General features: G+C 36.8%; 1 protein-coding gene across 1 annotated transcript in view; it reads right to left on the reverse strand.

Annotated features, from left to right (window-relative positions):
* Positions 1-24,578, reverse strand: part of CSMD1 (CUB and Sushi multiple domains 1) — a 1,238,533-nt gene that overhangs the window by 449,494 nt on the left and 764,461 nt on the right. Inside the window, exon 7 of the mRNA XM_054821261.1 lies at positions 15,380-15,457. Within this exon, the coding sequence (XP_054677236.1) occupies positions 15,380-15,457 (78 nt within the window). The remainder of the gene's footprint in view (positions 1-15,379; positions 15,458-24,578) is intronic.

Raw genomic sequence — 24,578 nt, forward strand, 5'->3', positions numbered from 1 at the left:
AAAGTATATGGCATTAACAAAACAACATGTCGCTCGTTGAGATGTTGCTCCTACTTTTTGTGAGAGGAAGCTACTATGGTTCTCAAATATACCTATAATTATCATGCTGTTATTATTTTGCCTTTAAAATGTGTTGTGAGAAAGAGGATTAAAATCTTTACTGTTAGATCAGATTAGACATTTCAGAAATGCTCTAAGCAGTAGGGATGCAAGTAGACTAATAGGACTGGTGTACTTGTATTTAACGTATATAACCTTTAATATGGAATGCAAAATAACTGCTATAATACTGGAGAATTCTAATACTGTAATCCAGTTCCAGCTAACTGGACAGATTTGTCTCCTCCTTTTGCCAATCATTTTTCCTTATGAGCTTTAGTTACCTGGTGTGTAGCAGATGGGCTCTTTTTATTAGTTGGTAGAGAACAGCATTTTAAGCCTGAAATGTTAATAAGCTTGCTGTTAGAACAAACTGTGTCACATCCCTTTAACATCTCTTTTTCTTTAACTTTCATCCAAAAGGTTGTGTGCTTTATTCTGATTTATCATTAGTTTTCCCATTTTTACATTTTTACCACATTAATTTCTTTACCAAGAGAGACTTACTTTCTTATCTATAACCCTCTGTTATTTCCAGTTAAATGTGCTGTTCAGAAAGCTTATCAGTGCTTATCCCATATTGAGTCAGCAGGAGGCAGCAAAAACTCGAAGGGAGAAAAACTCAACAGAATTGCAAGGCTGTAGGCAACGTTTGTTAACAAAATGGGTGTTTGCTAAAACCACGTATATATCAAAGAGCCTACCAAAGAGTTTGCAATAATGAAACGAAGCAATAGGAACAGCAGCAAAGAAGCCAAAACCATGGCTAGGAGTCTACCATGCTTAGGGACATGGTTTAGTGCTAGACTTGGCAGTGCTAGGTTAAAGGTGTGACTTGAGCATAAAGGTTTTTTCCAACCTAAACAATTCTACAATTCTATGCTCTCTTACACTGACTGAAACAACCTAAATGACTCTTTACTAGAGAGAATGAAGGTTCTTAAGACCTTATAGAAATGTTTGTATTGATATGTGAATGTTATATCCATATGAAAGCTTTTACATTTACATATAAATGGGGAAGTGTGATCTGTGAAGCTGTGAAATAAAGCTATTGATTACATTTTCCCCTTTTTTCTTTTTTTTTTTTTAATTTAATATCTATTCTGTGTTTACTTTGTTGCTAATTGTGGCTAGCCTGACTGACAAAGTCAATAGCTTAGCAAGAATATAGATAATTCACAAGTCAGACCTGTGCCACAGACAGTAAACATCACAGGTAAATTCCTTAAGCAGGGATAAAATTGAGCACATGTGCCATCAACCCTTTATATCATATCCAGAAGGGTATGAGGCAAGCTTTTCCTCCTTTGAGAACATTAGGACCCAAGCAGTGGCCTTTGCTTGGTTGCTGCATAGTTTACAATTAAAACTGGAAGGACCCAGCCAAAGTCGACAGGGAGTCCATAGGGATTTCAGTAGGAACAACCACTGGTGATCTTTGGAAATCCAGTGAACTTCCTAGACTTCTGACTACATTAAACTATCCTGTGCTGATACACTGATAGTTCACATTTCTTTACTTTACTTTTTATATTCTAATGAAAAACATCCAAGGGGATATGCAGTCTTTGCTTCATTCCTTCTGTTCTCTATATATGCTTTGTCAGTTTCCCCAAAAAGTGAATTTCGAGTTCCCATGCCTTTAGTTGATAAAAGTCTGTGACACTTATCCTTAAATATTTCAGCAGTTCATTGGTGAGGTTGTATAATACTTCTCTAAAGCCTGAAGTAGTAATGTCTAATTATTCATTTTAGGGAAGGGACTTAAGTGGATGGCAAAACAGGAACAAAGAATAGATACTTATTATAGGCAGGACAGATGGTTTCAATTGTTTTAAAGTTGCTTAGCATTGTCTTTTTTAAAATTCTTCTTTCACTTTTAAATAGCTTATCAAACAGAGGCTGTTGGGGCTTAAATTTTCTTTTTCAGGTGTTTGCCTTGGATTTATTTATTCTAGTTTAAATATTATTACATTGAAATTATTATTGTTTATTCATCTCATTCACTTTTGATAGACCTAGGATAAAAATCAGTTCTTCACACTAAAAAAATGAAGATGACCTTTTCCATGGAACATATTAGCACCACCATACTTCAAAACTTATATTTGTTGCAAAATTGACCTTTGTACATATATGCATTTTGCTCTTCCAGCATGTACTAAAAATGGCTGAATGGGAGGCCTTTGTGAAACAAGAATTCAAGGTGATCAACAGAAACAGGTTTTAGCAAGTACATCCCAAATAAATGTCAAATTTAACAAAACCTAAAAGAGTTTGAAGTGTGTTATCCCTGTGGTACTCTCCACTTCCAGAAACCAATGAACATGCAGTTCTGGGTGCTGAACTGAGAGCTAGTCTTTCCTGTACAGCCGCTGACTCTTCGTCTACCAGGCCTTCCTGAGAGGAGAAGCCAGTTGCCTGATTCAAATACAGAGGGAACAAGAGCTGGATTTAAAGGCAACTGTGAGAAAGTTTTAAAGTACCAGTAGAGTTTGACAAGAGAGAAAAGAATTGGTATGGAAGAGAAAGACACTGAGATAGCTAGGGAGAAGAATGGCAAACAGCATGCAGAGAGGTCAATAATCATGAAAGAGCTGGGGAGAGAAATGAGGGAAGAGGAGAGACTAGCAGATGGGAGGAATGAAGGAATAAGGAGATGGAGGGAGACTGAAGCTCTCTGGGCAGAGTCTGAGACTGAGAAATGACTGTATAAATACATAAAGGGGGGAAAATATGACATGACAACAGGGCATGGAAGGAGCAAAGAGATTCAGAAGAGACTAATTTGGTACAGGAATTAGGTTATGGTTAGTGAAATATTTCTACGTTGTTGTGGGTTGACCCCTGCCAGGAGCTAAGCACCCACCAGCCCCTCACTCACTTCACCCCCTCACAGTGGGATGGGGGAGAGTATTGGAAGTGAAAAAATTAGTAAAAAAACTTGTGGGATGAGAAAAAGACAGTTTAAGAGATGAAAGGGGAAAAAAGAGGATCCCCCCGCAAGTAATGCGAAGGCATCACTCGCTGCCTCCCCACCCAGCAGACTGATGCCCAGCCAGCCTCCTAGCAATGGCTGTCTTGGAAAGACTACCCATAGTTTTCATTGCCAAACCTGACATTATATGGCATGGAACATCCCTTCGGTCAATTTGGGTCAGCCGACCTGGCTGTGGCCCTTCTCAAACTCTTGACCACCCCCAGCCTACTTATTGTGGGGACAAAATGAGAAAAGGAAAAAGCCTGGACACTGTGTAAACACTGCTCAGCAATAGTCACAACTCTGGTGTGTTATCAGCATTGTTTTGGTCACAAATCTGAAACACACCACCATACGGGCTGCTCTAAGCAAAATTAAAATGCAATACATACAATAAGACAAGGAGCAATGGGAGCATAAAACTGAGGCACTGAAAAAGAGACAAATTATTTTATAGCAAACCTGACTGAAATTCAGGGCATGTTCTCTTTTTATAACAGTGATGTTGGATACAAGCTCTGCCTCTCCAAAAACTCTCATCCTCTGTCACAGGAAAGCCTGTCTTACACATTAGCACTTCTCTTTCAGGACTAGACCAGAAATGACTATGATTAACTGAAAAACAACAAAGAATACAAAAATTGTATTTTAAGTTCTTAAGTGCTTTTGAACGTTCTTACACTAAAATGAAGATTCAATTTTTAATCTATTCTATAGATACAATAGAGTAATATCCAAGCAGGTGGTGTTGCTTCATGCTATATTTTTAATCTTAACATAAGTGCTTGTTGCTTATGACAAAGGAGTTTATTTTAGCCTCTGCTATTTTCTGCTGCAGATGCATTTTCAGTCTTCTAAAAACAAGGCCTAGTAGAATTGAGAAATAAACATAACTTCTCAGTAAGAAACAGGTTTCCCATGTGACTCCAAAAACATGAAGGAAAAGCCAACATGGCAATAAAAAGTAGCATCCCGAATAAAATAATATATGCCACATGAAATATCATCTTAGAGAAACCATACTGTTTTGCTCTTGTTAATTTGATAATTCACTGAGTTTATAGCTCCTCTAGCAGAGACATTGAGCATCAGAGTTCAGTTCAAAAGCATTAAACTAGGGAAGATATGCATACATTTTTCACACATCTTTTTTGCTTATGCAGAACTTCTTTCATGTTAGGAGCCTGAAGCAGAAAATATTGTGACAGCGAGGTGACAGAAATCAAATAAATAGTTGCATTAGCAGAACAATATGGACTTTGAGATATAATTATTTCCTGTTAGATTAAAACTTTTTATAATTAAGCATTTTTGATCACTATCATGCATATTAAAACTTGCATTACTTTGATATATGACAAAGTGATCTTGTCACTCTTACCTAAGTTCAGATGGCTTTGTGATGGTATGCTTCCCCCCTCTGCCTCCCCCGCCTTTATTTCCCGTAACCCTGCTCAAGGGATAACCATCAGTGGTGGTCGTAATGGCTGCATCTGGTCATGATGGCTGCATCCTGCTCTAAGTGGATTCGGGGGAGACAGATGATAACACAATAGCCATGGGCTAATTTGAGCAATGCGCCCACCTAACCACAGTGCTGGTCAATGTCCAACTCAAGCCAAATTTGGAAGAAACTAACATCAGTAGTCAATATGCAAATATGACTATGAGTCAATCATCCCATAAATAGCGAGCAGCCCAAGAGCCCTTTGAGCTCTCCTTATGGCAGCAGGCTGCACAAGAGGATCTCCCTTTGAGTAGAGACGCCTCTCAAGGTTATGCCTGCTGCAGACATCCCTTATTCCTCAATACTGAGAGATTTCTTGCTGCAACAGATCCTTGGTAAGTGAGTAACAGCTTGCTAAACTGTGTAAGCTTCACTATGATTATATCTTAGATTTATTGTGCACATAGAATCCTTTAGACAAACTGTTGACTATGTCTGGGACTAGGATTGGATCCAGCTGCACCTAGAGTCCTGTGAGTAGGAGTTTAGAAAGCAAGGGGGGCCTCTCTGAACCTCGTGACTCAATGGGAGGGTCTCCCCGACGTGTCTGACTTACCCTGTCCTTTTTGCAGTAAATAATCAAGTGTATCTTGCTATCAAATCTTGTTAAACCACTGTCACATTTACTATCAAACTTTGTTAAATCGCTGTTTTATATCAGTAAGTCCAGAACAGACTTGTATGATAGAAGCATACTGTTGTGGTTTAACCCCAGCCAGCTGTTAAGCCCCACGCAGCTGCTCACTCACTTCCCCCACAGCAGGATGGGGAGGAGAATCAGAAGAGTGAAAGTGAGAAAACTCGTGGGTTGATATAAAAACAGTTCAATAGGTAAAGCAAAAGCCACACGCACAAGCAAAGCAAGACAAGGAATTCATTCACCAGTTCCCATGGGCAGGCAGGTGTTCAGCCACCTCCAGGAAAGCAGGGCTCCATCACACATAATGGTGACTTGGGAAAACAAATGCCATCGCTCTGAATGTCCCCCCACCTTCCTCTTCCGCAGCCCCTTATAAGCTGAGCATGACGTCATATGGTATGGAATATCCCCTTGATCAGTTGGGGTCAGCTGTCCCAGCTGTGTCCCCTCCCAACTCCTTGTGCACCCCCAGCCCACTCGCTGGTGGGGTGGGGTGAGAAGCAGCAAAGGCCTTGGCTCTGTGTAAGCACTGCTCAGCAGTAACAAAAACATCCCTGTGTTATCAACGCTGTTTTCAGCACAAACCCAAAATATAGCTCCATACTAGCTACTATGAAGAAAATTCACTCTATCCCAGCCAAAACCAGCACGCATACATAAAAGCCAGAGCACCACAGTTACGGTGCCTTCTTTTTCAAGTATGCTAATGTACAACAGAAAACTTAGCCAGTATTTGGGGATTTTTCTGTATTTTTCTTTCTGTTTATATTTGAAAAATTATGTAGTTGAGTAACCATTTTTTGTCTTTTAAAGAACAACCTATTCTATCAATTTCAGTGGAAGGATACATCATAATAATCCTCTCTCCCCAAATCAGCAACTAGTCCTTTCCTTCCAAATGTAACTTAATGAATTTATTTCCATGTTAGTTCCTTCTTGGGTTTTTCGGTCCCATTCAAAAATATTTTAAGTTCTTCAATGTACATTATTGAGGAAATTGATACATTGTTCAAGAGTTGTGTAAATTTTTTACTTCCCTTTTTCCAAGTGAAGAAGGAGTAGTAGACTCCAACTGGTCTGAAGCTGATAAATTAGCTGTCACCTAACAAAACTCCCCTGTTCCAAACATATCTGACACTGACAATTTCAGTTCTGCTCAGAAGAGCTGCAGGAATAGATACATTCCAGTGTGACAGGCTAACAACTGACAGTGAGATGCTATGCCAACACAGCCGAAATTATTTTCCAAAGTGTTTCACAAGGTGAAGAACAAATTCTGAAGAAGGAAAATAGTCTAAGACCTTCTTTCAAACTCTGAAGATATTCTCCCACCACCTGGATTTAGAAAAGCAGGATCTGAATACATACTCAACATGCATGAACTAGGCAGCTAGTGTTACACTTTAGAAACTGCAATATTAGCCTCTGTGGAAAGTGGAAATCTCCTTGCAGTAGGTGGGAAGTCTCTGAATCTTCCAAAGGACTTGATAGTGAGGGTGTCTATATTCTACAACACACCTTCACTGCATAGACCAGTGTCATACTTCTTTCTTTAATTAAAAGTGTTTTCATGGTTTTTTATGTTCCGGAAGTATGAATTCACTCACCCACAGGTTCTGAATGCCTTCATAACTTGCATACATTATTTGAATTTAGAGAGACTTCATTTTGCCAGCCTATTTACTGCCCACATCGATATTTTTAACAGAGCTGTGCACAGAAGTTAAGCCAACAAAGCTATATAAAGGTATTAAAGCTTATATTTAAATTTGCTATGAATATTTAATTTATACAGGATTGTAATTACTAAAAGCAGGTTGCTTATTCTGAAGTTTAACTTTGAAAATAACAGAATTCAATGTCAGTTTAGCCTGCAGTATGAACATTCACTTTGGATAATCAGTAATGTTCTATAATTGTATATGAAAATTATTTAATGGCAGTTTCAGCTTCCTAGCTGGATAACTATTCATTTTAACCATCCATAATTCAATCAGATTACATCTTGTTTTACATATTTTAATAGATGCTTTCTTCTGGTTATTTTACAAATTATATATGCAAATGATGTATTAAATAATTGATGAAGCACCTTGTTTTGCTTGTAGCTACAAGTGATGCTTTTCTTCACAAATATATTTAGGCAGTAGTTCTCTTCTCAGCAAGATTTTTGCATAGTATTTTAAAAGATATTTAAACTCCTGCCGTGATGAAGGCTTATTTAGAAACACCAAGTATAATTTACTAACCTGATTTATGAAACAATTTATACAATCTAGTAAAGTAGCACTGTAGAATTTCATTGCATAGGGATACTCATCTTCTCCAAAGAGCCTAAATACTTTAACACTTGGGCAACTCTGTATTATTACATTCTATGATAGAACAAAGTATATCAGGGTAATTATCCCTCCTGTTTTATTAAAGCTTTATAAAACTGTTAGAGGTTAATGCTGCAGTTATTTTTTCCTACTGCCCAATTTCATCCTATAATACTCAGTAAAAGGGGAAATACAGTCATTAATCTCTTATTAGACATACAGCAAATGTTGTAATGGAATACTATGTGTTATGTATTTATCTACAATTGTGCACGTATATATGTATGTCTATATCTATACAAGTATCACATGGACACTTTTAATATTGAAGATTCTAGAATCCATTGCTTAACCTATTGAATGAAAATACCAGTGTTTTAAGTATTACTTCCTTCTTCTTTTTTTATTTTTAACTGCACATTGAACATATGCTCAGTATTTCTGTAAAAAGATTTTTTTTGAAATAAAATTGAGTATTTGCAGACATGCTAGGCCCACAAAATTTTAGTTATTTAAGCCTTGTGTTTCCTAACCTTGTAATTAATATATCAGCCAGTTATAAATGATCCTTTCTCTCATTTACAGAGATGCGCAATATAAACGTAAACTTGAAAAATGCTTTCTCTTTCAAGCTGTGGGATTTGAAGGAAGGAAAAATATCTTTCATGATTGTAAAGGCTGGAGAGTTTACAATACTGTGTAGGAATTTAGGAAGTTTCTGATTGGGCACTTACAAATGAGAATCCATTCAGTGCCTGCAAATTAATGTAATACAATACAACACACAAGCACAGAGTAATGTCCGTTGAGAATGCCAAGAGAGAATTTCTATAGAAACTAATGGTAAGAGGTGCCTCCATACTGATCTTAGCAGACAACAGGCTTCTGGTTTGGCTTCCTCTGAGGAATCTCTATCTTGGATGTAAGTATTTCAAATCCTTTTCTTTGTGAAGAAGTTTTAGGCAACCGTCTCTGTTTTCTTTATGAGAGAAGTTGTATATCCACCACTAAACACAGAAGATGCTGAATAGATGGTCAACAAAGGTCAGAAAAGAGCTAGAGATGAATCTTGTCACTTTTCACCTGTGTTGCATATTTTATGAAGAGCCAAGGAAACAGATTTTAAAGAGACAGTGTTATTTGTAAAAGGAAGTCCTAAGATCCACAATTAGAAATTTCTCTTTTTAAAGGACACAAAGCAGATAATACTATAAAACACAATGGTGGTGTATTTCCCTCCCAAAAAATTAGTAAGGTAGGTGTCTTGATATATTGTCCTTCTTTTCTTGTTCTTTTGGTTTTTTTTGAAAGCAACAGCAAACTGATCACCCGCATGTCAGAACAGGGCAAACAACCCCCCAAAGTCTTGTTCAAAAATCTTACAAACACTACTGTGTGCCCCAGAATAAAAGCAAGCCTGAAAGCTACCAAGATTTTGATATTTGCTCTACTTATTTTAGCTGACAGTGAGACCAATCAAGGAGATAGATAGATTTATGTTACATTTATTTCTCCAGGTCTTTTAAATTTGTGCTTGCTTGAAGGGGCACAGGAAGGAGGAATTTCAGCAGAAAAAATCTACTTTCCAGCAGGATCTTTTTTTTTTTTAATTTCTCAGGTGACTGTATTTTATGTTAGTGTTCATACTTAGTTAATTTTTTTTTTAATATAATTTCATGCAATATGTAAAATATTCACAGCGAAAAACAGACTGTATAGTGAGACCTCTTAAGCACACAAATCCAAAGGACAGGATCTTTTTATACACAACCGCCTGTAGTTACTTGGGTGGTTCATTTTGCATTGTCTTTATTGGTGATCAATCCCATCACCAATGCAAATTTTTCTAAATTAATTAAGGATAAAGCATTAGATACTATATTTGATTAGTTTAAACTTATGTAAGATTAGATTATAACTTTAGAGAAAGAAATAGCTTTAGTGTTGTTTTATTTGTTTGTTTTAAATTGGAGACTGAAAATTCTCAGAACAATTAACAGTCTTTCTTGATTATGATTTGACCCCAACACAGCATGTGGTAGCCTGTGAAAATTCAAATTCAATAAGAAATGGGTTTTTACCTATTAAGATTGAATACAGTACAAATTTAGAATTTTTCATGGAAATTTCTCCATTACATGTGCATTCTAAAAATAATAATATGAATTAGTTACACAGTTCTTCATTCATCCTAAAATAATTTTGGAAAAATATCTGAAAAATTAATCAAACAATAAAATAATTTCTGGGAAACAATGAAGAAGAGAATTTAAATATTAAGCATAATTAAAAATTTTGATATTTATATCATGAACTCTCTCATAGAATCATAGAATCATAATGGTTTGGGTTGGAAGGGACCTTAAAGATCATCCAGTTCCAACCCCCCTGCCATGGGCAGGGACACACTCCACTAGACCAGGTTGCCCAAAGCCCCATCCAATCTGGCCTTGAAGACTTCCAGGGAGGGGGCATCCACAACTTCTCTGGGCAACCTGTTCCAGTGCCTCACCACCCTCATAGTGAAGAATTTCTTCCTCATATCTAATCTAAATCGACCCTCCTTCCGCTTAAAACCATTACCCCTGGTCCTATCACTACCTGCCCTTGTAAACAGTCCCTCTCCAGATTTCATGTAGGCCCCCTTCAGGTACTGGAAGGCTGCTGTAAGGTCTCCCTGGAGCCTTCTCTTCTCCAGGCTGAACAATCCCAACTCTCTCAGCCTGTCCTCATAGGAGAGGTGCTCCAGCCCTCTGAACATCTTCGTGGCCCTCCTCTGGACTCACTCCGACAGCTCCATGTCTCTCCTGTACTGGGGCCCCCAGAGCTGGACGCAGTACTCCAGGTGGGGTCTCACAAGAGCGGAGTAGAGGGGCAGGATCACCTCCCTCGACCTCCTGGTCACACTTCTTTTGATGCAGCCCAGGGCACGGTTGGCTTTCTGGGCTGCAAGCGCACATTGCTGGCTCATGTTGAGCTTCTCATCAATCAGTACCCCCAAGTCCTTCTCCTCAGGGCTGCTTTCAATCCATTCCCCGCCCAGCCTATAGTTGTGCTATAAGCTATAAAATTCATTACAAAAAGGTAGTAATTAGCAATGGTTTTATCTAACTGTAAAAGATGATGACCTTCAGCAGTTGTTGTATCAGTTTAAGTAGATTGCACATTGGTTTGCAATTGATTTCTAAGTATTGATCTTTTCAAAATATAAAAGTTCTTACAAAAATTAGAATAAGATCAAAACAGTCAGAAAATTGTGTTATTAAGTGCAACTATTTAGTCTCATATTGCCCTTCTTAGGGAAATACTCTTTCATTAAATGAAGAGCAAAACTTCTACTAGTTATCATTTTGATTCTATCAAAGTAAATTAATCAGTAGCCAAATATCAAGAAGATGAAATTGCCAATGTACTTAAAACATGAGGAGTATATGGGTAAGCAACAAAATTCCATCCTAAAATTTTTCCCATGAAAATATTTTTAACTTTACATTGCAATGTACTAAGCCATTTTTGTCAGAGTTACTCAATAACAAAATAAATAATGACTGCTGTCATTCTTTCTTACACAGAATTAGCAATGTAATCCTGTTTTGGTATTAATCACTCTAGTTTCAACAGTATGTACCATCAATTCACTTTAATGTGCTGCAACCAATCAATACTTAGTCTGTAAACTCATTTGTTCTTTGGCTCTACATGGCAAAAATCATAGTCTTAAAATAGCTCTTTTTATCATCTTCAAGGTGAAGAACTGTTTGGATAAACTCTGTAGCTAAGCTTTCAGAGGGTGTATTAATCCTACTCACACTAAAATCATGCTCTTCAAATCATTTAACATGTGTTTTTCTGATATTCTGAAATACATTATCAAATAATACTACAGAAGCCTGAAATTGCTTTAGTGACGTTTAAGAGGTTTTTACTGAGTGAATACCTATAGATCTCACTCTAAAACATGGCAGTGCACACACTAAACACTTTGCAAAGGTTAAGTCACTCAATATTCAGTAATTACTATGAACTGTTAACATGGTACAATAGGAATGACATTTTTTTAAAGAATCACTCAGATTTCATGTGTTAATCTTTGTTGCTAATCCAGAACGTGGAGGTTCCCTGCAGTGTCATGTGGCTCGAGCCACTATCCACGCTGCATTTTGACAAGAGCAAACTCTGGCAATCAGCTCTCCCAGACACTGCATTCTCGCTGCTGCCTTCCCCTCCCAGCATTATTGCACCGGCAGATTTGCATGCACCACATAAACTTTATGACCATTTCTGGTTGTCACTTTATATGATGGCTCTCACCTCACTGAACTTCCTTGGCATTTACCGTGAGCTTGCTGCACTCCTGTGCTCTGTCTTCGTGCTGGTGAGGAGGCCTGGAAGTGGGAGGCTGCCCTGCCACTGCAGCACTAGGGCTGGGGGCGTTAGGGGCTGCTAGGGCTGTCTGCTCTCCCAACCCTGCTCTGCCCCGGGGCTGCTGCGGGCTGCACCGGGACCAAAGATTCACAGAGGTGCTGAGTAGCAAAGCTGCAGTTATGCCCTGCCTTCCCAATATTTTGTAAACTGGTGTCCTGAAGAGATCAAGACCTGTACTCGCTCGTCCTTTGCATGTGATAGACCAGCAGTAACTACCTGGTATGTATCAGAGGCTAGACCTCAAAAGATAAACTACAGCAGTCTCCTACTTGCCTGGAAAATGAGCCTTTTTAAAGGCTGCGGCTGCCTAATGACGGTCTGTCCTCATGGGCCACTTCCTTAGGGTGTTCATTCTCTTGGATGTACAGGATGCTCCCTGTACAATCTCTCCACTGTGGAGGTAATGCCCAGATGTTTGGAGGTAATAGCCACCGTCTGGCAGAGTTGTTGGGCAAGAATATTGCCAGGAAAACATATTCATACAAGAGCCAGCAATCAAAATTCTATTTTTATCTAATCAGCTACAATGCAAACTATAGTCATAGTAGTTTTAGAAAAAGGCCACAGCCAATAGGGACACAGAGTCTGCAGGTTTATTCCATGTTAGAATGAGAGTGAGTGACAATAGCAAGATGGATCAAGTAACTTCCTTTGGGAACATACCATATATATCAGAATGACTAAGGGAACAGAAGTGAGTAGACTGAGTCTGCAACTAAACAGATGGACACCAAACCAAATGTAATTGGATTTGCTTCCCTTAAGCAGATTCATAAACTAAACCTCTTCCTTGCTCCTCTGAGAGATCAGCTTCAGACAACCAAGGGGAAATATGCTTAGCATTGGATTTGGCCAGCGTTTGTAGCAGCTCAAGCACTAATGAGGACAAACAGTGAAAAAGTAACCATCAGAACTGCCTGTCCATTTACTTTCTCCCAGTTTACTGTTCCAAAACTTTGCCAAGTGCACTACTTAACCCCCCTGTAGGCCAGCTCACACTTTGGATGAACCAGGACCATATTTTAGTTCAATTATCTTTCCCATCCTTTTCCCAATTCCTTGCATAAATTAATCATGATTCAACTGCATCTGGCCCACTGCTAAAGGGTGCTAGCTGGCAGGAGTATTCTGGCAACCAACTAACTTGATATGTTTCCTTCAGGTGTACTGAAGAAGAAAAAAAACCCCCAAAACCTCTTCTTTCCCTGGGGAGTGACACAATATATAACGATTTTTTTTCCCATAGTAAATCTACCAAGGCACCTATGTCCCAAAGCCATGCTTTGCTACCTGACTATAAAGGATGGCAGAACAGTTGAAAGAAAACATCCAGGAATCTAGGCACGTCCAGGAGGAGAAGAGTGAGATATGACTGTACCTGACTGAAATATTGTTCTGCATTCAACAAGGAATTATTAGTACATTGGTAACATTTTCTGCCTAAATTCTAACAGAGTTGGGCCACTGCAAAATGCTTTCTGCAGCTGCTCTCAGGTTGTGCTTGGGAGGAAGAGCTGTGGGAAACCTGCAGATCTTTGGGTTTGCAGGGCAAGGTGTCACAGCATTTGTCATACTAGTATTCACATTCCATCTACTCCCCGTAAACCAAAACGCAAAAGTAAGCTTTCTGTCTTATATAGAGAGAATATTAGAAAGATCTAACATACAAAAATGGTAAGAGGTGTAAGTCTTTAATTTACTTTTTTAGAGATCTGCTACTTGGCATCAAATGGTAATAGCCATTCTTATCAGTCCTTAGAAGTGGAATTCACAATTATTTTTTCCATCTGCATAATTACTAGTAAGAAAAATGGTTAAATACTAAAGGGTTATGTTGGAAAGAGCAGCAAAATACATTTGAATCCAACTGTTTGTATTTTAATCTTATCATTCTTATAAGCTTCATATATGTGAAACTAATGGTTATAATAATAATAATACAGTTCTTAGATTTATGTTGAAAAGTCAGGTATGATAATAAAGTTTCACAAGTCAAAACATAAAGAAATAAAAAAGACAAAAGACATCACATTTGAAGTAAACAACAGAATGCCTTATAATAATTTCTTCCATAGCCTTACTTCATGTAATTAAATCTGGTGTTTGACAGCATGTGCTCTGAGAGTGTAAGCAGAGATATCACAGCTCCCAGAAGTAACTTATAAATAATGAAATAATCACCCATTCAGATACAAACACCAAAGAGATGGATCAGCTTTTTCTGCTACACCTTGCATAAAAAGTTCCTTTTGAGTGCCACACCATCAATGTGCAATATTTAAAGCAGAAAATTATTATGCCTCTTTTGTTCCAGTGAGCATACCAAAACACTCACTTTGCATTAAACAATGCACTGCAGAAACAGAGACCAAATCATATCCCCTAGACATTAGCCTTCAAGACACTCATTCTCTTGCAGAATAGCACACAATGAGGCAAACATACCCTGGGTTTCACTCCATTGAGGTCAGTGTTATTACATGAAGGATTAATTTATTAAAATACATCTTAGTCATTATACAAGCACTTTTAATGAGGTGTGGGTGAACACTAGCTTACCCTCTGGCTTTTTTTGGGCTAAGGGACTCCCTGCTTTCCAAAATATAAAATTATCTTCATATTTTTCTTGTTTCAAGACTGGCTTGATTAATGGAGAAAGAGCTCTCAGGGTAATACTCAGATTGCCAGTTGTTCAGGGAAAGTGATGCTCAAAAAAGAAAAAAAGAAAAAAAAAGCGAGCCTCATAGTCCCATAGATAACATCTTGATTTTACCCTTACCTACATATGGGGGAAAAAGGTGTAGGGGGACTAAACAGATGTCATTCCAGAGTGCACTAAGCATGCAATGAAGGGAAATTGATGCTGTGATCTCCATCTTCTTGAGAAGCTGGGAATTACAGCAGTTCTTAACCCCTGCTGTGCTGTATCACAGGACTGGAAAAAGGCAGTCACCAGAACATAGTGTGGCAAGGAGGGGGAAGAATTAGAGCTGTTATATTAACTGAGGGGAAGAAAAAAGATCAGAAAGTTTAAACTTAGATCCAGAAAATGCTAAGATATCTTCACTGCCCTCAGTACTGAATTGATAAAGTTTATATGGCACTGTTCTGCCTGGATTTGCTAACTTGCCTTGCATCTATGAATTCTAAATACCCCGATATATAAAAATATCCTGATATTTAATTTTTTTTTCTGCGTACCCATATTGTTCAGACATTACAACACCATATTCTACTTTCTACACCCTCAGTATTACCAGCGGAGTTCTTATTCAGTGAAAATTGAAAGCATAATAACCATTTTATGACCATAGTTTCCCAACACCCCTCTCTTTGATTTGTATATTTAATAGGACTCCAGAAGTTATATGCAGTCACTAACGATAATGGTATAAACAACTTACAGACAGAATTTTTGTGGTTACTGTCTTTGCTGGGCAACATCTTGACTCCTCTTGATTTCAGTTCAATTGCTTTTTTCACTGAGAAAACAAGCAAACAAAAATAAGATAATTCATTATTAAACCTTGTAGAAATGACATATAGCAGACAAATCATACATTACAATAATACAAAGCTACACAGGAATTCTACAAGCAGATCAAAATAACTGTGTTTTGTGATAATCTAAATACATTTAAAAAAAAAAATACAACCATTTATCACATTTCAGAAGATGTCCTTTTTAAACAGATATTACCAAAATTTGCAATATTTTGAACTCAAGTTTCCTTGGGGTTAAAGAAAAGAAAAACCTGTCCTAATTACATGTATGGGTTTCCTATGTTTGCCACCGCATATGGGAAAATCATAAACATTTTTAAAACTTATTTCTTACATAAAATGTACAGTACATTATACACGCATATCTGAGGACCACAAGATTTAAATGCAATGTTCACATCTGCTTTTGATTCACTCTTCAGTGTTTTTAGTTCAGTTTCCTAAGGAGATTAAGGGTTTAGGATCACAGTGTGTTACATTCTTTGGCTCACCTAACCCCTTTGGAATCTACAGGGCAATTACAACTGAATTAGAAAGAGAAAGAGAGTAAGAGCTCTCAAAGGGACAAAGTTTTGGGAGAGAGAACAGATGCATCAGAGGTTTAATATCTGTTTCCTCTATTTAGCCAGCTGAATTGCTGATAAACTCCCAGCCTATCCCTACTAAGTAGTTAGGGCACCATAGGAGGGAGCAGGAGCAAAGTGGGAAGAGACATGAGAAGAAACTAGTGCAGTTATACATTAAGGAACACATGGGGTAGAATTTTAGTTGTAATGGTAGGAGAAAAGCATACATATATATGCTTTATATATATATATCATATATTCCCAGAAAATTCATTAGTTCTGTGGCTTGGGAACAACTTGATCAATTGAAAATAAAATCAGATATAGAAAATAATTGTGAAACAAGCCTGGACAATTCAAAACTATTGTGCAAAACCCAATAGCAATAGCAAAATAGCTAGTTACTGACTTTGTTTATCAGAATGCTAATGACAACATCATCATGCATGTCTGTAACAAAAAAAATTACAAAAAGCAGTAATTCTTTCCTGATTCTTTCTTTTTTTTTTCCCCCCTAGAGCTTGCAGTGGGTAATAATCTTAAAATATAGCCATTTATCCTGCATCCAGATACAAACAGAAACCAAAAATTTACTCATACATTTTTAAAATGGCAGTAATTTTTACCTCAAATTATATAAATACAAAAATTAATACCACAGATTATCAGTTATATGTTTTGTCAATGTATGAGAAGATAAGTTTCATGATTACTATGCTCTACACTGATCTGTGTGCAAATATTTCTAAGAAATGAAGTGGCAGGAACAGCAAGCTAACTTGTCTTTAAATATCACATTAAAAATGGCGTTTTCATTGTATTTGTTTCTATATTGGACTTTTGCTGCTTTTGCAACCTCAGAATGAAGTAGGCTTAAGTGCTGAAATTGGGCAAGCACTGCAGAAAGTACTTCTTGTGCTATGTACATTGCAAGTGCAGACATTTATGTCTGAACCTGGAAAACAGGTGTTCAAATGATGAAAGATGATTGAAACACAATTGTAGCCGCATGGGATGAAATGGATTTGATAGCAGTGTCGTGTTTTCTTTTCTTCTAAGACAGGAACACATTTTACAGAGACATCAATGCAGACAATAAAGTTAATATCCCCAAGGGCTTCTGGAAGGGTAAACCTCATGGATATGGTTTTCTTAGAATTACTTGCTACACTTATGTACTAAAATTTCCATCAAGTGCCACCTTATGTTCTGTTTTCTTAGTCTGTTAAAATTATTCATAGAATCATAGAATGCTTTGGGTTGGAAGGGACCTCAAAGATCATTCAGTTCACCCCCCCCTGCCATGGACAGGGACACCCTCCACAAGACCAGGTTGCCCAAAGCCCCATCCAACCTGGCCTTGAACACTTCCAGGGAGGGGGCATCCACAGCTTCTCTGCATAACCTGTTCCAGTGTCAATTCCATATTCAGTGGGAAGTGAACAGCACAAGTCTTGTAATGAATATTTGGCATATTATCTGGAGTTGTGCTCCCTCTGCCAGCATGAATTTCACAATTTATTAATATCTGTGTCATGTAAAACATACGAGCAGTTCTTGGAGGATTCAAAACCCACATTGCTTACAATCACGGATGAGCGGTAAAACCATTGAGTTATACAGTGGACAGAGAAAAGAACTATACTCGTCTCCTCTTTCTCCTGTGACCCTGTTTTTCGGGTGAAAGTGGCAATTATCACTCAAATTCCTTGTGGGCATTCACTCTTGAAGGTATTTGTTAGACATACTTGAAGCATGCTTCTCGGGAATGGGGAAAAATGATACCCATCAGCTTTAGTTTGAAATACAGTGGATATAAATTGAAACAAGAGAGGTTCTTGACATATGAAAAACTTTTTCACTATTAGGACAGTCAAGCATTGAAACAGGTCCTGCAGTTTCTATCCTTGGAGATTTTTCATATGTCAAGAAAAAGGCATTCTGTATCTCTCTGAAAGAACGTTAGATAGGGGATTCACAATACTTAAGATCAGTCATCTAAAATGTATGCTTTATGAAGAGAAATAGCTACCTCAAGGGGGCAATTCATCCCCTTCTAAGATAGGTACAATGAATCATCCTCTGGTGATGCCTTTTCCTCTCCATAAAATATAACAGAAACACATACCACTTGCTCAAGCTAGATCCCTACATTTTAGAAAGTAACTTTAGGTGACATGAGCTTTTATGTCTGGAGAACTTTAACAGCCAAGTGTAGGTATCTGTGAGACACAGGGATCCATGAGGTTGAATAGGATACTTTGAGACATAAATAACAAAATTCTGCCTCTATTATACTTGTGTGTGTAAGTTTTTGCATGCAGCCTGCATAGTATCTTCTTCCATTTTTTAAAAAGATTTAAGCAAATATAGTCTTTAAAATACAAACTGTTCAACCTCTGAACAAGAAATAGAGACCACTGAACACTGGGGTGAGTGAATTGTGTTTATATATGCCTACCATTCTGCCATTGTAAAGGTTGTCTTATAAAGCTAATTCTCCTATGCATTTTCCTTGCCCAAGGCATTTGAAGTACAAAATATAACTGGCAAATTGTCTGTGTTCACTTAAGTGAAGAGATGAAAATAAACAGAACATTAAATATTTAAAACATTTGTATATGTTTGGGTAAGCAAGACCTAATATTGTTGAGAAAGTTCAGATAAAAAAATGAGTTTAAGCAAAATGTTAAAAAATAATTAATCTCAGAGAAATTTCAGTAAGAAGTTTTATATACAAATTGCAGTCTGGAGAACTTAAAAAAGACTTTTCATGACCCATTGACAAAGTAATGAAAAGACAAGCTCCAACAAATTAAGTTAACAAGAGTAAGGCTTCAAATTAATGAAAGGAAGTGTTTTTCCACGCAAGAAGTGGTAGATATGGGAAACTCTTTGCCAGAAGGCACCAGCAAATGTGGATGCAAGACGTCTGCAAATCTGCTTCAGGCTATGGCTGGAGACAGGCATGGGGTTAGATCATAGAACCACATAATCATAGAATTGTTTAGGTTGGAAAAGACCTTTAAGATCATTGAGTTCAACCATTAACCTAGCACTGCCACATCCACTGCTAAACCATGTTCTTAAGTGCCACATCTACATGTCTTTTAAATAGCTCCAGGGATGGTGACTCAACCACTTCCCTGGGCAGCCTGTTCCAATGATTGACAACCCTCTTGGTGAAGAAATTTTTCCTAATATCCAATCTAAACCTCCCCTGGTGCAACTTGAGGCTATTTCCTCTTGTCCTATCGCTTGTTACTCGGGAGAAGAGACTGACACCCACCTCGCTACAACCTCCTTTCAGGTAGTTGTAGAGAGTGATTAGGTCTCCCCTCTGCCTCCTTTTCTCCAGGCTCAACAACCCCAGTTCCCTCAGCCGCTCCTCATAAGACTTGTGCTCTAGACCCTTTATGATATAGATCCCTATGAAAGATAGATCCCTTTATCATTAAGGCAACTCTATGCCAACTGTCCTTACGAAACATAGATCCTTTTCTGAATGTTCATGACTATTCTTTACACTTCTCTATCTTTGTGGGTTTAATAAAGAGCCCAAAATTCATTCAGCAGGTAAATCTCATCTCTTTTGTACAAAGGAATGACTCTTCTTCCTCTTCACATTACTTTGGCAGACTACGACCTGTACTATGGTACTTATAGACATTGTTATAGTAAATATGCCTCTGTTGTACATGGAAGATGACGTTCCTTCAGAAGCTCACTGTGTTCTTGTAGACAAAATAGCTGTTTGTGGCCTTGATGAGTACTACTTCTCTGGGCAGAAGTTTCAGGACTTCCTACAGAACATGACTATTATTAACAGTTTGAAATTGTCCTCGGTCTTGAAGCTGGAGAACCCTTGGGGCTGAACTTTCATGCTTCCTTTACACTCCAAGACACGCTATGTGCTTGCCATGGTAGCACTAAACTCTAGGCATGGCTTCGTGCTGCTGCAAGCTATCAGCCTGGATAGACAGACAATCCCCAGTTCCATGTAGACTGGGGATTTCTGTTCCATATGACATCAGGGTTATATGACACTTGCTTTTTTATATTCAAATCAAATTCACATTAATATTAGATTTCATGTTAGCTTTGTTAGATCACTTATTTAGAACAGGACTAGTACAAGATTTTGTTTATAATTCAGTGATATTATAGTTTTGTTCTGAGATTTCTAACACATTTTGAGTTATTTGCACCTCACTGAAATAATTTGGTTATGGTTGTTAGATTCTGATTTCAGTTATACCTGTGTATATCTCGTGGAATAGATATTTTCTACACAATATTTATATGCCTAGTCTGAATTTATTAATTTATTATGAAAAAATATTGTTAACTAAAGTCACCTATGATTTAAGGGTTTGTTTTGTTTGTTTGTTTGTTTGTTTTAAATAATTTCTATATAGAATTTTGTAAGCATTATAATGTTTTCTTAGCTCAAAGAATATTCATTGAATATTTGATCTTTTAAAATTAATAAACTGAAAAGTGTTGCCTTAATGACATTTCTTTTTCCTTTTTTTAATCAGCTATATAATGGTAGATCAGAAATACTGCAAAAAGAGAAGAAAATTACTTTTTTTCCTACATTCTGTTTCACTAAGTCCTTTACTACAATGAGATTTAAAAAACTCAATGAACTTTTATCATTAGGGAGAAGATTTAGAGGAGCATTGCTCATGTTCAAAATTAACTGTGATGTCTTGTGACTTTAAAAATTTATTAATCAGCATATTTTCATTAAGGGTGAATCATACCCCAATACACAGTCATCTTTTTCTTCTTCTTTGTCTCAGAGAACTAGAACTATAAAAATATTTTTAAAACCCATATATTTCTAGTATGAATTTTTAGAAATAATGCACCTTAAGTGCACCTTAAAAATGTTAAAATAATCTTGATTTTGTTATTTTTGAAAGTGAAAACAGTCATTGGAAATATCAGCTTTATTTTCTAGAGCCATGAGGCACCTCAATATAGTATGCTTTTTCTACATTCCTACCTCTCTATAATTCAAAAGGAAAATTTTCTCCCTTTTATTCTGCTTACATTCATTTCTAAGAGAGAATAACTCACAAAAGAATTGCTCTACTGCTGTCACTATTGTAAAAGCATATTATACACAGCAGCTCATTGCAACAGGGATGGTTTCCTACAATTCATACAACAATGAATGTTTTTGAATGATTTTTATTTTCCACAGTTTTGTTTCCCAGGATAGTTCTTTGAAAACTGCCCTTCCAGCCTCAGGTATACTCCAAGTTGCTCAAGAAAATGAAATCTGAAGGTTTGCTTTTTCATTATAGTTTTAAACAGTGTTTTTAACAATTACACATGACTAAATAAAAGCATGAAGCAGTTACTCTTTCAAATATTCTCTGCACATGTGTAGTTCACAGGTGCAAATAACTTTACAACATACAAAGTAATAGAGAATCAAGCTTTGTGTATATAAGCAGTTCTGGAACCACTACCCAAACAACTTACAACTATTAATAAAACCAGCTATACACAAATTTTTAACCCTGGCAGAATCAATATCTTTCCAAAAATAAACTCAGTAATTTAAATGTTGATCTCTGATGACTCTTTCATTTTAATTCTTCACAAGTCCATTTAATTACATGGTTTAAGCATTACACAACATTTTGGAGCAAAGATGGTTCATCTGGGTTTTTTGTTTGGTTTGAAGAAGGTAAGACAAAACAGACTTTATTTTTTTTTTTTAACAAACCCTATAAGCACCTTGAAAACAGTGACAAATGATCTGAAATCCACACAAAGCACTGTCAGAATTCTCAAGAAAATTCAATGTACTTACAATTTTTCTCTCACAGTGGAAGGTGCTTTTGAATGAACTACTGATTATAAAGAAGAGGAACTTGCAAGCTAACAATTTTATTTATTCTTTTTTAGCATATACAAGTTCTTCAAGTATAATTTCAAGGGAAGAAATCCAATTTTCTGTGAATTCTATTAATATATTATGAAGTACTTCTTACCGTGCGTTATTATGTTCTTGTATTCTATGGAGCAATTAATTCTCATTTGAAGTTATATTTGAAAATACACTGAGAGAGACCCTACAGAGTGTTGGCAGCTCTGTGTCCTCTAAGACATAGGAGCGAGTTTCATTTTTTTCAGAGAATGTTACCTGCTGGGACTATAAGGGAAAACTTTCTAATATGTTTGTCTTTCCTTCTATCATCATACAAGCTCGTGCTAATTGAAAGAAAATAGTAAATAAAGATCAAAAAAACAATTAAAACTAAAAAAAAAAAGTTTAAAGAAAATTATAATAAAGTTACATGTACTTCCTATGCATCCATAAATTACCACTCAAATGTAAAACTAACTAGAAAAAAAAAGAACTCAAATTATCCAAACAAATTTCTCTAGAAAAGGTAAAACTCACTTAGATTGTTGACTTCCTTGAAGAACTTACTTTTCTTCTCTGATAGTAATTAACTAGTAGTTAAGTAATAATTACACAGATAGTATGAAAGGAGGCAGTCATCTTTCAGACCCAGCTTCTCCTATTGTGAAGTTTTTCCCTTTTTTTAATTATGTTTTGTTTTGTTTCGTTTCATTTTGTTTAATTTTGTTTTGTTTTAAATAGGGTTCCTCCTATCTGATATGCAAGGTTTTGGAGAGAACTTGTAATTTGTAGTTGAAGATGAATTTCAAATTATCTGTATTACAATATGAAAATTCTATATCTATTTGTCATATATGTTCAGGGTGGCTATGAATTTCAAGTAGAAGGTGTCTTTTTTTAGTATTGCTTGACTTATCACAAATGAGCCAAAAGTTGTACAAATGCAATGTAGCAGATCATGTTTGGCACCAAGAATTTGCAGTCTGTAATTTTGCTTAGAGGAGAAAGGATAGAATTTAGTAAGAAGAAAACTGAACTGAAAGTGTAGATGGCATGAAGCACAGTTAATTGTCCCCTTGTAGTATATAATTGAGAAATAATTTAATCTAGAGAGGGTTTTGAGGAGTTATGATACACTTTAAACTTAGAAAGGGAACTGCAAAAAGGGAAAAAAGACCTTCTGCAGTTCCAGTAGGGCCAGAACAGGAACTTACAGTCTTTATCTGTAGCAAGGGAGACTTTGGCTATTGAAGAAAAAAGCTTTTTAATAGTAAGAGTGATGAAGCCCTGGAACAAATTACCCAGAGAAACTGTGGAATCTTAAGCATTAAAAGTTTTAAAGAACATGTTAAATTAAGGTCTGAAAACCACAGTCAAATATACTTGGCTCCTCTTTGATACAGGGTTAGATTATCAAGATCCTTTTTAAACCCGTTTTCTATTATTTTGTAATAGTAACTCATAACCAGAAGCCATTTGACTCAGAAACAATAAGTGGCTAAGACCTTGGTGGGGTTTTCTAGGACTTCTAGCATATGAAATTAATTGATTATACCTACATTTAACTGCATGTGTGCAAACAGGTAAATAGTGTGCAGTAATTCATATCAAAGCCAGATAAGATACTAGAAGCACAGCTCAGTTAACACAGTATTATGCTTGATCTAATTTACCCTCTTTTAGATCTAATATAGTTATACCTTGAGAATACCTGTGATTCCATAACAGGAAAGCTAACAATTGCTGTTTGTTCCTAGCAAATTCTTTGTAACAGTTCTCATGTACCTCTTGGATGACATAACATTTTTTTTTCCCAATTACCCAAATACATGAGTATATTGCCAATTTTTCTTCCTGCATGAAATAACCTGCGAGGCCTCGAATACTGGCTACCACTCAAAGCTAAAATATTCTGACATCATCTGCCGATTCTTCGTCAAGCTGCTTCTGCTGCTGCTCTGCTGAGTTCAGCTCTTGGCTGCCTTTCACTGCAGATTTTTCCCAAGTACGGATATTTGAAGGTGAAGAGGAACAGCATATTGCCCAGTACCTGATGATCACAAGCAGGGCTTTTCCTGTCCAGCCTTAAGCCCAGTCTCACTATAAGGAATGTATTCAAACAGTTCTCTATTTTTGCTACAGTACAGGAAAAAATTAATATTTTCATTATTTTGTATGTTGAAAGAGAGTAGAAGAGAGATCTGTTACAAAGATTGACACTTAGCTTTACATATTTTGTGGAGTTCAGTAAGAAACTGAAGTATTTGCAATAACATTCATAGGATTATTCTTGAAGGGAATTAGCAAATTTATCTCAATACAGGGCAGAATTCTTCAGTTTCCTTTTGCTTTAGTTTCATTGCTCTGATTTTCTTGCAGTTGAGTACTCCTGTTTTTAAACAAAGTATTTTCTTAATTCAGATTGCAGAGTCCAATCAAATGCCCTGTTTGCTTTGCACTCGTGCTTCAGTCTTTCTGGGTTCTCCTCCAAAGACACAATTACAGGAGTACTACCATTTTTTGGCCCTGGAAGAAATGATCTACAATTCCATGGTAGCATCAGTATTCTCTCTGGATTCTCCTTATAGACCGAACATTTCTTTCCTATCACTCAAAGTCATGTGGGACTTGTAAATAGATCAT

Source organism: Grus americana, chromosome 3, assembly GCF_028858705.1.
Source record: "Grus americana isolate bGruAme1 chromosome 3, bGruAme1.mat, whole genome shotgun sequence".
Taxonomy (NCBI): domain Eukaryota; kingdom Metazoa; phylum Chordata; class Aves; order Gruiformes; family Gruidae; genus Grus; species Grus americana.